Here is a 14,715-nt window from a genome sequence, read left to right on the forward strand (position 1 = left end):
GCTGTGGACTCCCTTGAAATGCTCCAGCTCCCCATGTTGCACATGTAGGCTTTTCACAGCATTGCCAGGATTTGGTGCATGTATTTCATCAGTGGTTCTGGTACTGAGCTAACTTGCTCATTAATGGCTTCACTGCTCATTAATTTTTTAATGAACTTTTTTTCCTTGCCTTCTAGGTTTATGATGAATGTGACTTGGGAAGGTAAAGATTTGTCCTTCACGGCAGATGGTTATCAGGCACACCCCAGGCTGGTGGTGATAGTACTCAACAATGATCGCCAGTGGGAAAAGGTGAGCATTCATTACCTCTGAGTAAAAGATGTGACGGGAGCTAGGAGAGACTTGGTAGAACCCTATTAGTGACAAGTAGACAGATTAACATCATGGATGTCAATGATGATACTCTGCTGTAGCAGGTTTGTCACAACAGTTCAGAAAAGCTAATTTTAGCTGATTCTGAGTAGGTATAAGGAGTTTTAACAGGGAAAACAACATATCAGCAAAGATAAACCATGTGGGTTTCAGAAGATTTCTGTGAAACACACCTTGCATTTCTTTATACAATTTAGTAAAATTAAACAGGTGACTGAAATATCTCCAGAAACTTGGGCCTTACCTACCTAAATTTGGATGGATTTTTGTATCTTGACAACTCCAGTCAGGGTCGGGTTTTTTTTGCTTGGTTTTGTTTTCTTTGACACAATTTAGAATGAATGTACATTCTTTTTTGACCTGTGAAATTTCTGTGAATTAGAGGATAATCTGTGTAACGTGTACCTAAGAAGTTCAGAATCTTGACTTGTGTTCTCCTGGTAGGCAAGTAATCTTCATAAGCCTCTATATAGACTACAAGAAAAAGTGTCTTGGTATCAGGATTAATCATCTATGTGAGTAATAAAAGAAAAAGTTTACAATGAGTGTTTTTTCTATAAAACTCTCACCTCAGCATGTGATTGTTTTGGCTCTCAGTTTTGCAGGTTACCTGTGGTCCCATGTTTTAAAAACAGGGGAGCTTAGAAACTGTTTGCAATATGAAACTATAGGAAAAAATACATCTGTATCATCCACCAGTTTTGTTTTAAATTCATAAAGCATGATCCTGTATTATCTAAATTGCTGCTGAAATCTATGAATTCTTTTTCTTATAGCTTTTGGATGCCATAAAGTCAACTTAAAACTCCAGTTTGTAAGACTGCAAGACTCCTCATGATGTTGAATAATAATGACAAAATAAGAATTACTGAAGGACATTTCAGTAAATATGCTAGTCATGCAAAACCACAGGGAGTAGTCCTAGATTATGCTATGTATTTTTTTACGTTCATTTGATGCAAATTTAATTCTCTGGATAAATTTAATCCTATCCAAACATGCCAATCTGAATCTTTGGAGGAATCTTTTGCTCAATAGCTATTATGAAAATGTCTTACCCTATTTTAAAATTCTACAATAGTCTGCATACCATATATAAAGTTGTGGAAAAAGTGTTCCACTACTTGGGGAATATTAGTATGAGGCACAAAAGGGAGCAGACAGTTAGAGAGGCAGCCAACAATGCTTATGCACGTTTTGTACCTTGAAACTTCTCTAAAGAGACCATTCGAAGGGACAGGTTAGATAGGCTTGATGTTTTTGAAAAATGAACTAACAACAGCAAAGAAATGGTGGATATATGAAGTGACATTATGTCCAAGAAATAACTTGAACCTTTTTTAACCTTCAGGCAACTCTCCTGTCAGAGAATGGAAGATTTAGTGCAGGTTTTGCTCTGTCTAGCTGTGCATGTTGTATGGCAGCCGTGCATGTTCCACCTGCTGCCCTGGGCTACAAGACCTCTGTAGGCTGATGCTTACATTGCCAGTTGCACAGTTTTCCACCTGGGAAATCCCTTCCTGCTCACTGCTGTGCTGGGGGGCTTCTAGGAGGAAGAGAGGAGTAACTGAACGGAAGCTCCTGTCCAGAAAAAATAATATGCATTTACTCCTAGCTGCCCCTTTGCTTTAGAGCCTTTTTGTTAGCAGGCCTGCCAAGTTACTTCAGTAGAGACAGCCTGCCCTAGCAGCAGCTTTCATGTCTGCTTCTCTATTGTAGGACTATGGGAAGGGGGCCAGGTTTAATTATGTCAGAGGGTAGAAGTGAAGGGCGGCCAAGAACGGGCTGTCACCACCAGAATTATTCTTCTGACCACAAGCTGATCCCTGCCTCTGCGGATGAAGACAAATAAACTGACTAATCACTTACCTTGGCAAGCTGGATGTAGCTCCCAGCTATCTCAGAGCACCCCACATTTATATCATCAGGGCATCACTGTGCACTTCAGAAATAATAGGGCAGTTCCTCTGACTTACAGGCATGAGAAGGCTCTCGCCCAGCTGCTGGTTTAGCTGAACATTTTTCCAGCATCATCTCAACATTCTTTCCAAGTTGCGTTTCTCACCCCATGTCTCTTGGCCAATTTCTTTCTCCTTGTTTCTTTCTCCTTGCGCTGTTTTTCTCAATTTCAAAACTGTCAAAGTTACTCATCTGAGATCTAGCATTTCCTGCTCTGAATTTCCAGACAGGCACATGCTTTTACTTCCAGTGACAGCACTGCAGTATCACAGAACTGTTTCATTGAAGTCTTATTAAATATTCTCAATCTTATATGGAAAGCATCAGTTCCTAGAATCTAATTAAATGATTTATTCATGTGAAAAACTGACAATGCAACAGCCTGCTAATCCTTGTAATGTAACTAACGCACATAGAAAGTGCAAGTAGCTAGTTTCATTATTTATGTAAGAAAGACTAATTGTGGTTTATGTGAAGATGTTTTTACCCATTATTCTCCTGAAAGTGCAAGATTTTATATTAAAACTCATTCTTATTTGGGTTTAATATAATAATCTGCTTTCACTTAAATAGTTTCTCTTGGTGTCAAAATTGATATATTTAACTCGGAGCTTGAGGTTATAGCAAATATGTTCAACCACAGTTGAACCATACATCTCTAAGAAATAGAGATGCCTTCCTAGAAAAATAAGTTCCTTTTTCTTTACAAATGACTCAGTATCAAAAGTTTGAGGTCGTAATTTCACATGTAAATGTCTTGAGTGAGGGATTTATCCCATATCAGATTCTAAAAAAAGCTGGTTGAATGATAATAGTTTGAAGACTGAAAAACACTTTTGGGCATGTTCAAGCATGCATCCAGCAAGATATTGTGACAGGTCCTAAAGCAGCTACTCAAACTTCTGACATCAACGTTCATATTCTTGCTGCTAATCTTGACAGGCACAGGGGCTGCTGTTTTCTGGCAAGACATTTTTAAGAAGATAAGCTTAATGTGCTTGTTTCAGTGAAACTTGAAATTTGTCAGTGTTGCCCAACTATCACCAAAGTGCTGCAGGAACACTCTGCCTAGTGCAAAAAAGTCCTCAGAGGTCCAGCAGGACCACATGCAGCTCCCCCATTAAGCTTATCTTAGTGAGGTGTGACCTGGGTCTCATCCCTGGCCCATTAACTTCACTGAATTGCAAACTTCAGTCTGTTAGTGGTTTTTAGTCCTGTTTAATGTGGAAATAAAATCAATCAATCCAATATTAAAATCGTATACTGTAGTTAGCAGGGGCAAAAGTATATGGTTTAATTAACTGTGCACATCATATACATTAAGTAAGGTAGGGAGGACTGTATAACATTTAAAGATGAGTGTATTCTATGTGTGAAGATGAGTTTCAGGATAAAAACAATTTTTTCTGGTGCTCCCACAGGTAGATACAGATAACATAACTGTGCTGGTCTGTATTCTGGGTGAATCTGTGAAATACAAATGCCTTATATTTTTGTAGCCACTGAGTTTTTACAAGAAGCAACAGTAACAGGAACTACATGGCACAATTGCAAGTTAAATGACACTGCAAGAACCATAGTTTACTTCTGGGTTTATTCTAAACATAACCCGTCATCTTCCACTTTCTGTTAATGCAGGATTTAATGTGGAACTTGATTTTGCTCTGATTAACTAGCATATGCCAGATTTACAAGCTCTGTGTGAAGTTGTACACATTTGCCTCTAAGTAGGAATGAGTGGGCAGAGGGTGCGCAATTCCTGCCTGGAATAAATGAACCAAGGTCTTCACAGAGAGCTCCATCTGGCTACTGACATCCACCATCATGTAGCAGAGAAAAGACAGCTATTATATCTAATGGTATAGCTGAAACTTCACTAGACAAGAACTGAAAATCCTGACACTCAGACTGCTGACAGAGGTTTTTGTCACTTCTGTCATAATAAAAAGTCACTTAGATGGTACAGGGCAGTTTCTTATGAAATCTTAATTGATTTCAGAGAAGGGATCATGATGTTTGAAGGATCCTGATGCCTCATGATAGACATTCCCTAAAAGTTGTAAAAAAAATGCATCTGTTTTAACTAGAACGGATGAAATTGCATTAATCATCCATTTGCTGGTATATCTTTTGTAAGTGGCTCTGTGGCCTAACATGATATATTATCCTTGCTCATAGCAGAAACAGCATGCTCTTTAACATGTGCTGGGTTGTCATTTTCTTTGTTCCATCCTTGCTGCCTAGTGTATTTAGTCTTCCTGTAAAAGTGCCTAGCCTGACACTTACTGTCGAGTGAAAATTGCATGTTGTTTCTGTATCAGTGAGCTTTTACTTAGCTGAAAGGCCCTTCCTTTGACCTTTCTGCACGGAATTGCTTGTATTGCATCAATTATATGCAGCGTTTCTTAAATCGTATTCCCAAGGAGGATGGTTCCCTCCTCCCTGCTGCTGTAAAGGAGTCGCAGCTACTATGGAAAGCAGTGGTAAAGCGTGCTTCACCCATGTTCATTACAGCTAGTATCAAAGAGGGGATTAAAGAGTAGGAGGACTTTCATGGCAGCTCTTCCTCTCTGGAGGTCAGGGTGTGGCTACCTGGACATCTCTGGAGAGCTGTAAGATCTTGACTGAGTGCAGAGCTGACAGAAAGTCATCCCTCACTGGGGGGAGGAGGAAGACGATGTCAGTTTGTTTAGTTCTTTGCCTTTACCTCATAAAATGGCTGCTTTGGCCTGAGTTTGAGCTCTTGCACTACATAGAGTGAAATGGCACATTTCCCAGTACCAAAACTATGCTAACTGCTGAGGGTTTGGTGAGTGCCAAATCCTCATTTATCAACTAATTCTATGTTGATAAATGAGGCCATGGGAGGTGTTAATTTTTCTTTCTCCTGTTTGTTTATTCTCTCTCTGGGTGCTGTGTTTGTGGCAGTGCTGCGCCCTTCCTGTCAGCAGCAGGAGTGGCCATGAGGGAAGGGCCCTGTACTTGCAGAACCTGCATGAGATTTTGCAGCAAATTTTGACAGCTTCAGAGTCTTTAAATGTGCATTTTCAAACCACACAGGACTGTAAAACACTCCCCATTAATAACACATGAAAGTGCTCCCATCATATTTTGTCATTTAAATTTAGCTGGTATTGTTTAATACTGACCTTCAGACCCACAAAGCGACACAAAGATTTGCAGCAGAAGGTACGCAGCAGATGCTGCATCTGGAGGAAGGATTTTGCTCTTGTACTTTGTTCTGCAGCTGCTTTTATTGTTAACCCAACAAACTCAATTTATGCTTTCTAGTTATTGGCTGTAAACCTGCCAGGGTAGCTCTTCTTTGGGAGCGGAAAAGTGTGATAAAGTAAAAGTAGTAAATAGTTTTTATATAAAGCAAGATTAGTTAGATTTTGCATTTGCTCAACATCATTTTCTTCACAAAAGTGGGACAACTCAGAAAGTACGTTTGCAATATGTATGTGTGTTTAGTGTGGAAAGAACATCCCTGAAGATTTTTCTCTTTTCAAAGGCTTAGTTTGGTCCTGGGAGTGCATTTAGTATCCGTGTTGTCATGTAACATTTTTTCTTACAAAAGGATGATGTCTGTATATTGTGTACAGATCCCATCTGCTGGGAAGAGGGTGACAGGACCGAGTAATTTGTTTTTTGTGAGATGTGCCGGTGTGACAGACTTCGTTTTCATGCCAGCACTGGCAAGTAAGGGAGAACATACTCTGCTCTTTTCTCTCTCTGCTCAGGATCTGGCCTTGCTCCTTTTCTCTGTATGATGGTCTCTGTGACGGTGTGTGATTAGGAGTTTGTTAGACATCCGTGTGTTATTTAGAGACTGTTTCAGGCTGCAGCGGGAGAGGGGTCTTCACGGGGTACAGCAATGTGTAAGCTTGCAAGCTGTGTGTCTTTCTTCGGCTAGCTGTATTTACCTACCTGTTCCACAGAAACACACCAAATACTTCGTTACCGCCCTCCTTACCTGCAGTCTTCGAAAGAAAAAGAGGCTGCATGAGATGGTCAAACTGTGTATGTAATACAGGGAGTTTGTAATGTGCTTTAGGCAACAGTGGATGAGGTGAGGGCCCTATGATTGCTAATTCAGCCTGACATCAAACAAGGTCTTCGGTGCTCTCAGCTATTTTCTGCTTTCCTTCCTGTATCCTGTAGAGATTAAACCAAACAGAATATTCCAGACTCCATATGAAAATGGAGAAAATAGGAAAGAATGTACAAGTTCAAAAGAAAGTGATATATGCACCATTGCAAGTCTGTACTTGAAGCTAAGTTTTGCACATACAATAGTGAATTTAGTTTTGCTTATACCATAGCTTTTCTGTGTCATTTCAACCCTTCACTCTGTAACAAAGGGATATTATCAATTGCACAAGGATGTTGAAAGAACTAAGTAATATATGAAGTATACATATAAAAAATATATATGCGTAGTGTTTGATTCACTATTGAAATAATATTTTTTATGAAAGTTCCAAAGTCTTTTGTCCAAAAATAAGGATTTTTATAATTTGGGCCAGGGTTCTTCCCAAAAATGATTCTGTTGACCTTTTTTCAAATGAGGGCCATCTTCTGTATTTCTCTGGGATCAAGGCCACATCATTATCAGTTTTAACTAAGAATGACAGAAACTTACCATAAATCTCTCAGTATTTTGTGGCATTTCTGCATAGTAGAGTAAAAGTATTTGCATGCAGTTTTTGACAGTTTTGTGATGGAGCATGTCTGCATTTTTTGAGCATTATCCTCAGCATGAATTTTCTTTTAAAGAAAATGTTGGTTTTACAAATACATACTATGGTGTTTACAACTTTAAAATCTTTCTTAATGCAGTTTACCTTCCCCTTCCATTTTTTGAATCTAGCAATGCAGATATTCCAGTGTATCTGCTGTGAATAAGCTAATTTTCACTTTTTATTTCTCTAGTAATATTAATTGGATTTCTAGTGATATTAATTGGATTCTTAGGAGGCTCTATTTCTAGATGCACTTTTGTGTTCTTTGCACTCTACGCATGCTATTCTCTTCTCCATTGCATGACTTGCTGTACAGCATAACTAAATTTTGTGAATTCAGTTTAAGGTTGAATGCCTAAATCAGATTTTCAGACCTGTCTTTGAACTATTCAATAATTTCATCTTTCAAGTTGCATAATCCAGAAGTCCAAATATTCCTTCTGCACTTTATTTAATGCTCTATTAAATGGCTGTCATTCTAAAAAAGCCATGTTACCTAAATGAAAAAGACATTTTAAACATTTAACAGAACATGCTTTACAAAAGTAGCTATATTTTTTCCCACGTTCTACATGTGCCTTAAGGTGCTAAGGAAATTATTTGTCAGCACATAAGATTTTGAAACTGCAGATGGTTGCAGGTGAAGATGACTTTGAGTTACGCCAAAATGGGCATTGATGGGGATTTTAAATAGTCTTTCAAGAAAGAGGAAAGGGATGCAGATAAGGCTGAGCAAACTGCCCTCATTCGTCTAATTTCTTGTCATTAGGGAGTGCCTGCACTGAGTATAAATGTTTTATCTTATACTGGCTTCATTTAAATTCAGGATGGCTGGGCCTGCCACACCAGCTCAAATATGTGAGATTATTCTTGGAATGTGTCCCTGGTTGCCTAGTGTTACTGAGCTGTGCTTTCAGCTGAGTTCTCTGGGCAGTAGACTTGCCTTCAGGACCTAGGAAAAAATAGTTTCCTGACTGACACAAAGTTTTGAAGTCTTAAAAATGTTTCTATTCTGTTTTTTTAGAGGGGAAAAAGATTAAAAAGTTAAAATTTCAAATTCTATGAATCAGTAACCCAAACAAAACAAGACGAAAGAATGGATTGGGGTAGTTTAAATTCTTTCACCTCAGGTTTATCTCTACATATTCTGATAAATTAACGTGTATTTCTAGCATGTAGAAATTAGCATGTAGATAGCAAGTGCAGAACTGTGAGTACAATGTCTTTATTAAAACATTTCTATTTCTGTTTACAAGCTATTTCAAATGGTGGGTTTATGCTTTTAACAGTGAACAACACACTTTTTGAGGTGTTTTCTTCTGCCCATCTCCCATCCTATCAAAAGTTCATTCTGGCAACTGGCCTGTGCAGTATTTTAACTCCCTTTTGTCCTCGGGCTAGCCTTTTCCAAGCAGCTATGGCTTGAAGACTGAGGAGATAAGAAAAAGCTTCTGAACAGCAAAGAGTTCCCTTAAGACTAAGTACAAGTAAGAAGTTTGAGGCAGCAGGTGGAAGGAGTAAGATAGTAATTCTTCATTGTAGTGGTAACATCTCCACAGCAGAGGCAGTGTGTTTCTATCTTTGTGTAAATTTACCACTATTTTATTTTTGTGGACCTGTTAGTCTTTGATAGACTGGTCATGAAAATTGTTTTTAGTCTCTTCTAAGAGTGTGCAGAGTTACTGTTCACTACTATTCTGCATTGAAGGTTTGTAGTTTCACCTGCAAATTAATGCTCCAATCATTTGTCATTAAAATTAGAAAATATTGCATGAAGAATCGGGGATACCAATATTAGTAAGTAAGCATGCTAATTTAAACCTTCTACCTCAAACCTAGATGCTTGGATTTTGTTGGAGGATGCCACGTTTAGTGCATTTCATCAGTAGTTATGCTGCTCATGAAATAGCGCACTGAAAATGAGTGCTGCAAAACACTGGAGGCAATTGAATTTTGAAGCTGTCTGGTTGGTAAACTATTTCACTGTGAAATGTTTTATTCAAATATCACTGTTGTCTCCTACTGAGAACAGCAACTGAACTTTTCATATTCTACTTTTCAGATTTTTACGTATGAACTTTATTTATATTCTAGGGTATTTGTAGTGACCTTCACAGGTGAAACCAGGACTTGGAATGCTGCTTTTACCTCAGATATTTTGCTTTGTTGTCATTGGTAAGCTACTTATCAGTCAGTGTTGAAAAAGGACAAAACAAAGAATCATAGAATAGTCAGGGTTGGAAAGGACCTTAAGATCATCTAGTTCCAGCCCCCCTACCATGGGCAGGGACACCACACACTAAACCACGTCACTCAAGACTCTGTCCAGCCTGGCCTTGACCATTTAGGTTTGCACACTAATTCTTAGACTTTATCAGCAGAGCAGACCTCTTTGTAATATTCTGAAATACCAGGAGCATGTGTAGTTGTTATAACCTGTCATTTCTTTCCCTAAGCATTTGAAAGTTTTAAAGGCATCCAAAACAGATATTGACTGGAAGTAATACTAGAGCTGACTAACGTGACATAAATGCTAATCCTTCAGGACACCTACATAGAGATGCAATTTCAGAAATTCTCTTTTTTATAATGGGAACATGCTCATGTTTTAGTTTTGCTTATTCTGCAGCTTTTCTGCAGATAAAGGGATACTATCAATTGCACAAGGATGCTTAAAGAACTAAATAATAGATGAAGATACAAAATGTTGTGCCTTCATAAATAAGTAATACCATTCATATGCTTAGTAACAATACTATAATTAGTTCTGCATAACCTAAAAGGCTTCTAATAAAAATATTAAAATCCTACCATGTTTTAATTATGTGCTTTAATTGCATAAAACTAAATTCTTACCCTCCACTTTCTGCCATTCTTCATGACATTGACATCTTTCTCTTGTACTTTTTTTCACTGTCCTTTCTGACACTGTGAGTTACTTGTGCTGGTGGTAGCAGGGATGACTTGCAATGTACCTGCAATTCGTATACCGTATAAAGTCCAGATGAAGGTACTGTAACACTCTGGGACTGCAGTGCTAGACGTCTTTGGACAGAGAAATAGGGATGACCCTGAGACCCAAGGCAAGGTCTTAATTTTTAGTTATTTTTTAAAATAAGTTTACAATGAGTGAATATTTGGATAAATATGTGGAAGGCAACAGATGAATTTTGGATCTAACTTTAGAGATTGGCTCAATATCAAATACTTCTGTAAAAATACATCAAAAGAAATTAGCATCTCCCCCAAATCAGCTGTTTAAAAATATGACTAGTTATATCCTCCTCAGAATAATAAAATGGCAACTACTTCAGTTGAAAGATGAAAGAGTACCATGATTCCTTTCTCAACAACATCAAAGCAGTCGTTACACTTTTGATAGGACCAGGTGAACTCATACTGTGGTAGGCAGCTTGCATTCCTGTTGGTCCATATGATAGTGATGCAGGTGCAGTGTGGCTTGCAGAGGGAAGTGCGTGCTTCAGGATTCAACAGATCTGCCTCCTCCCAGAATCCTGTACTGAGTGATTTAAGAAGGCAGGTGCTGTTGCTATACAGTCCTGAGCACACAAATGCAACTGGGCCTCAATGAAGTTTCGTTTCTTCTTGCTGCTTGGAATAGGCAGACAGTCGGGCACGTTTTCCACTTCTGAAATACATCCTATTACTTGGCATGCTTGCTGTTCAACTGAAGCACTGACCTGACTGGAAATCTCCCCATTCCAGATGGCCAACTTCATGGCATACTTATGGGATAGATACGAACAACATCATGTGAGCTAATATAAACCAGTACAGACAGACTCAGCTGTGGATGCACTTACATACCATAACTTGATAATTCAGTTGGTTTTGCAATATAACTGCCTCACACAGAGTTAGACAGATTTGTTACTCCATGTATGAAATTAGGTTTTTTATGAAATCACATGTATGAAATCACACAGATTTCATCCATTGTGTTTTGCTTAAATCTCATGCTAGAACTGTATATATAAATCCTGTGCCCAGTTCCCATTGATTTAGGTGGGAATTCCTCATTGCCTTTAGATATTTTGAATTTCCTCCTTTAAATGGGTAGAGATTTGGTATCTCTGCCTCCTGTATTAAAGTTCAGCAAAACATCCTGAATTATAAACAGGATGGAAAGGAAACTGCAAAGGGTAGGTGCTTGTATGCTTCCCTAGATAGGAATGGAAATAAATCAAGTTCGTTGGAAATGTTTGTGATTTATTTTGAAGTCTTTAGAAGACAGAAGGCAGATGACAATTTTTTACAGGTTTTTTAGGACACAAGTCATTGTACTGTTAATTCCCATCATTTTCCTTGAAAAAGAAATGTTTTAGCAGTCTCATGGTTATGTTATCAGTTTTTAACTTAAGCAACTAACGAATTATTCAAATTAATTAGATTATAAATGTTGTGGATTACTGGCTTGTTTATATTATCTGTCATTGCTACTTGGATAGAACATGCAATTTTATGTTGCAATTAGATTTATGGATACAAAGTAGTTCAACAATCTGAAGAGGCAAATGCCAGAGTTTTCAAAATATTTAAATTATATGTCCGTTTCTGGTCTTCTGGGAGTAGAAAGAAATGTAGTTTAGTTTAGAAGGGATAAGGTGTAATAGTAAATAAATAGACAATTTTAATGTAAAGTGGGGAGTGCTTTCTTAAACTCCCTCAGCAGTTGGTATCAATTGAAGCAGAATAAAATGTTATTTGTGATAAGAATTAAATCATGCACAATTGTACTATTTACTAGAAATGTCGTTTGGCCTGCCTCAGGTCCAATAATAAAGGCTTTCACAATGGCTTTCAAACCATAAGAATAGAAGAGTCTTCTTTTTGAGAAGATGCAGAAATTATATTATGGTACTTTGGTTCTCAATCTGATTTATATGTGTGTGGGTGGGTAGTTTATTTTTCTGGTTTCCTGATGGGGTTTTTTGGGGGTTGTTTTTTTTTTTTGTTTTTTTTTTTTGATAACTGTTTTTTCATTACTGCAAAATGGTTCCGACTACAAGTGGTGTATCTGGTTGCTGCTCTGGCTCAAATGGAAATGATGCATGTCAAATTTCAGCACAGCTATGGCCACGTTATAGACAGTGTTAACTGAAGTCAGCCAGCTTCATAAAGCTGTTATTTCTTAAGATTTTACCTTATTTGTCTTTAGCACAGTGCATTTTCTCACTTCATGCAATTACTGAAAAGTTCTAAGTAATTTTGATAACAAAACCCCAAGGCAACCATCTTTGCAATGTAATTTCCTGTACCTGTATCCCAGCACATTTAATATTAGCTCTTATTTGTCAAATGAGACATCAGCACATCAGCAGCCTGTGTATCTTGGCATTTCAGGTGGGGAAATGGGAGAACAACTCCCTGAGCCTGAAGTACTCTGTCTGGCCAAGGTACAGCTCTTTCGCAGACAGTGACCCCGACGATAACCATTTGAGTATTGTCACCCTGGAGGAGGCTCCCTTTGTCATTGTTGAGGATGTGGATCCTTTGATGGAAAGTTGCCAGAAAAACACTGTGCCATGTCGTAAATTTGTCAAAATTAAGTAAGTAAATACACAGCATTCCTTTTTTTTTTTCCCCGAGTGAAAACCATATTTGCATATTTGCTTATTTCATCTTATAACTGTTTTCTGATACTTTGCTGTTTTCCTCTTGCTTCCTATCTTTGCTTTTCCTTCTGTATTTCATTTCCGCTTTCTTTTTCTATTTCCCACACTGTATACTCTTGATTGCACATCTTCTTTATTGTTGATATATATAAGTTGAAAGGTTCTGGTTATAGACACGGAATTCACATTGAATTAACAAGATAGTAAGTGTATAGCAAATTCAAAGTCAACTAGAATTAGCCTTTTTCAGTCACATGGAAGAAGAGTGCATTCTAAAATAGGATTGCTTTAATAAGTCCTCCTTGAATTCTTTCCAGTTATGTTGAAATATGCCTGTTTTAATTTGTCTTTAACAATTTAAGAGTATCTCCTATTGAAAATGTACGTTTATGCTGAAATTTGGTACAGGATAAACTACTCCAGCATAAAAAAGCACTGTGACATACCATATGGAGACAAGTCCCCTGCTTTGATTGCTTTGGAGGAGTCATTAGAAATCAGTGGAAAATTTATCTTTGTGAATTTATTAGTGTTGATTCACCATTCTGTGCTTCAGTCTACATATTTATGAACTCACTATAATAGCATTTTTACTGAGCAGGTGGTAGGGATTATAAGGCATGTTTCTGAAGATTTCCAGAGACTCCTAAATGGTTGTGTACATGCTTCCTGAAGTCCAGAAAAATGTTTCTTTTGACATAACTGTAGTTGGTCAAGTTTCAAAGCAGTTTTATTTTAGTTTTGAATTCTTTCAAAGGCTTTAAAATATTGCCTTGGCTTCTGAAGACACTTACACTAGAAAGTTCTAGAGTCATGAAATTAACATTTCAGAAAAAAAAAATAAAGGAAAACCCTCATGTTTGCACTCAAAGGTGTCCTGAAATTCACCTTCTCAAAGTACAGGAAAAGGTGCAGCATTCATTTTTGGTACTGGGAACTGCTGTGCCTTTATGTAACATACATGTTGGGAATTTTTCTAATTACTAAATGACATGTAGTCTTCTGTCTTGAGAATAAAAGTAATAAATGTTTAATCCAGGTCTAAGAGAGAGATTAGTGAGAGAAGACTATGTCTTGATGGAGAAGTGCAGGAGGCTAGATGCTGAAGCAGAAAGCATGTCATAAAAGGTCCACTCTTACCTTCCGTTGATTTCTCATCAAGCAACTGTGTTATGACTAGTAAGAGCTACAAACACCATATAAAGCATCCTGTGGATTATTTCTCCATTGATTCAGGAAAACACGGTTGCTCACAAGTATGACAAAATGTCATTTCAGAGTATGCTGAATTTTGCTGTTGTGGTTCTTCTGTTTTTCCCAATAGAAATGTTTGTCTTTCTTCTCTGTTGACAGCAACTCAACTAATGAGGGGACTAATGTAAAGAAGTGCTGCAAAGGATTCTGCATTGATATCTTGAAGAAGTTGTCTAAAACTGTCAAATTCACCTATGACCTGTATTTGGTGACTAATGGGAAACATGGCAAAAAAGTCAATAATGTGTGGAATGGAATGATTGGTGAAGTAAGTTCTGTTAGGTAAAAGATCTCTTAAGAACTTAGCAATGTTTGTTCTTCATTCTTTTGGAGAAATGAGGTATTCTCTACTGAGTAATATTGGTGGTGTCTTCTCTTTGTGGATCAGGTGGTATACCATCGTGCAGTTATGGCTGTGGGGTCTCTCACTATTAATGAAGAGCGCTCTGAAGTGGTTGACTTTTCAGTGCCATTTGTTGAGACTGGGATTAGTGTCATGGTGTCACGGAGCAATGGCACAGTTTCACCATCTGCTTTTCTAGGTATGATTCTCCAACCCATCCAGATCATTTAATTGCATTTCTATTGAAATGAGTTGGGCAGGTTTTATTGTTCATTAAGCTTTACGGTGCATTGACATGTTTCTGTCAACTTTTGAATTCTTCATTAGGAAGTTTGTACTGGGTTGACCTGCTGATTAACATGACTATTAGCACATGAAGATAGTGTTGTTGTTTTCAGATATAGTG

General features: G+C 37.8%; 1 protein-coding gene across 1 annotated transcript in view; it reads left to right on the forward strand.

Annotated features, from left to right (window-relative positions):
- Nucleotides 1-14,715, forward strand: part of GRIN2A (glutamate ionotropic receptor NMDA type subunit 2A) — a 180,479-nt gene that overhangs the window by 108,440 nt on the left and 57,324 nt on the right. The window contains exons 4-7 of the mRNA XM_065683906.1: nt 177-291; nt 12,441-12,646; nt 14,066-14,234; nt 14,355-14,508. Of these exons, the coding sequence (XP_065539978.1) occupies nt 177-291; nt 12,441-12,646; nt 14,066-14,234; nt 14,355-14,508 (644 nt within the window). The remainder of the gene's footprint in view (nt 1-176; nt 292-12,440; nt 12,647-14,065; nt 14,235-14,354; nt 14,509-14,715) is intronic.

The sequence above is a fragment of the Lathamus discolor genome, chromosome 6 (genome assembly GCF_037157495.1).
Source record: "Lathamus discolor isolate bLatDis1 chromosome 6, bLatDis1.hap1, whole genome shotgun sequence".
Classification (NCBI taxonomy): domain Eukaryota; kingdom Metazoa; phylum Chordata; class Aves; order Psittaciformes; family Psittacidae; genus Lathamus; species Lathamus discolor.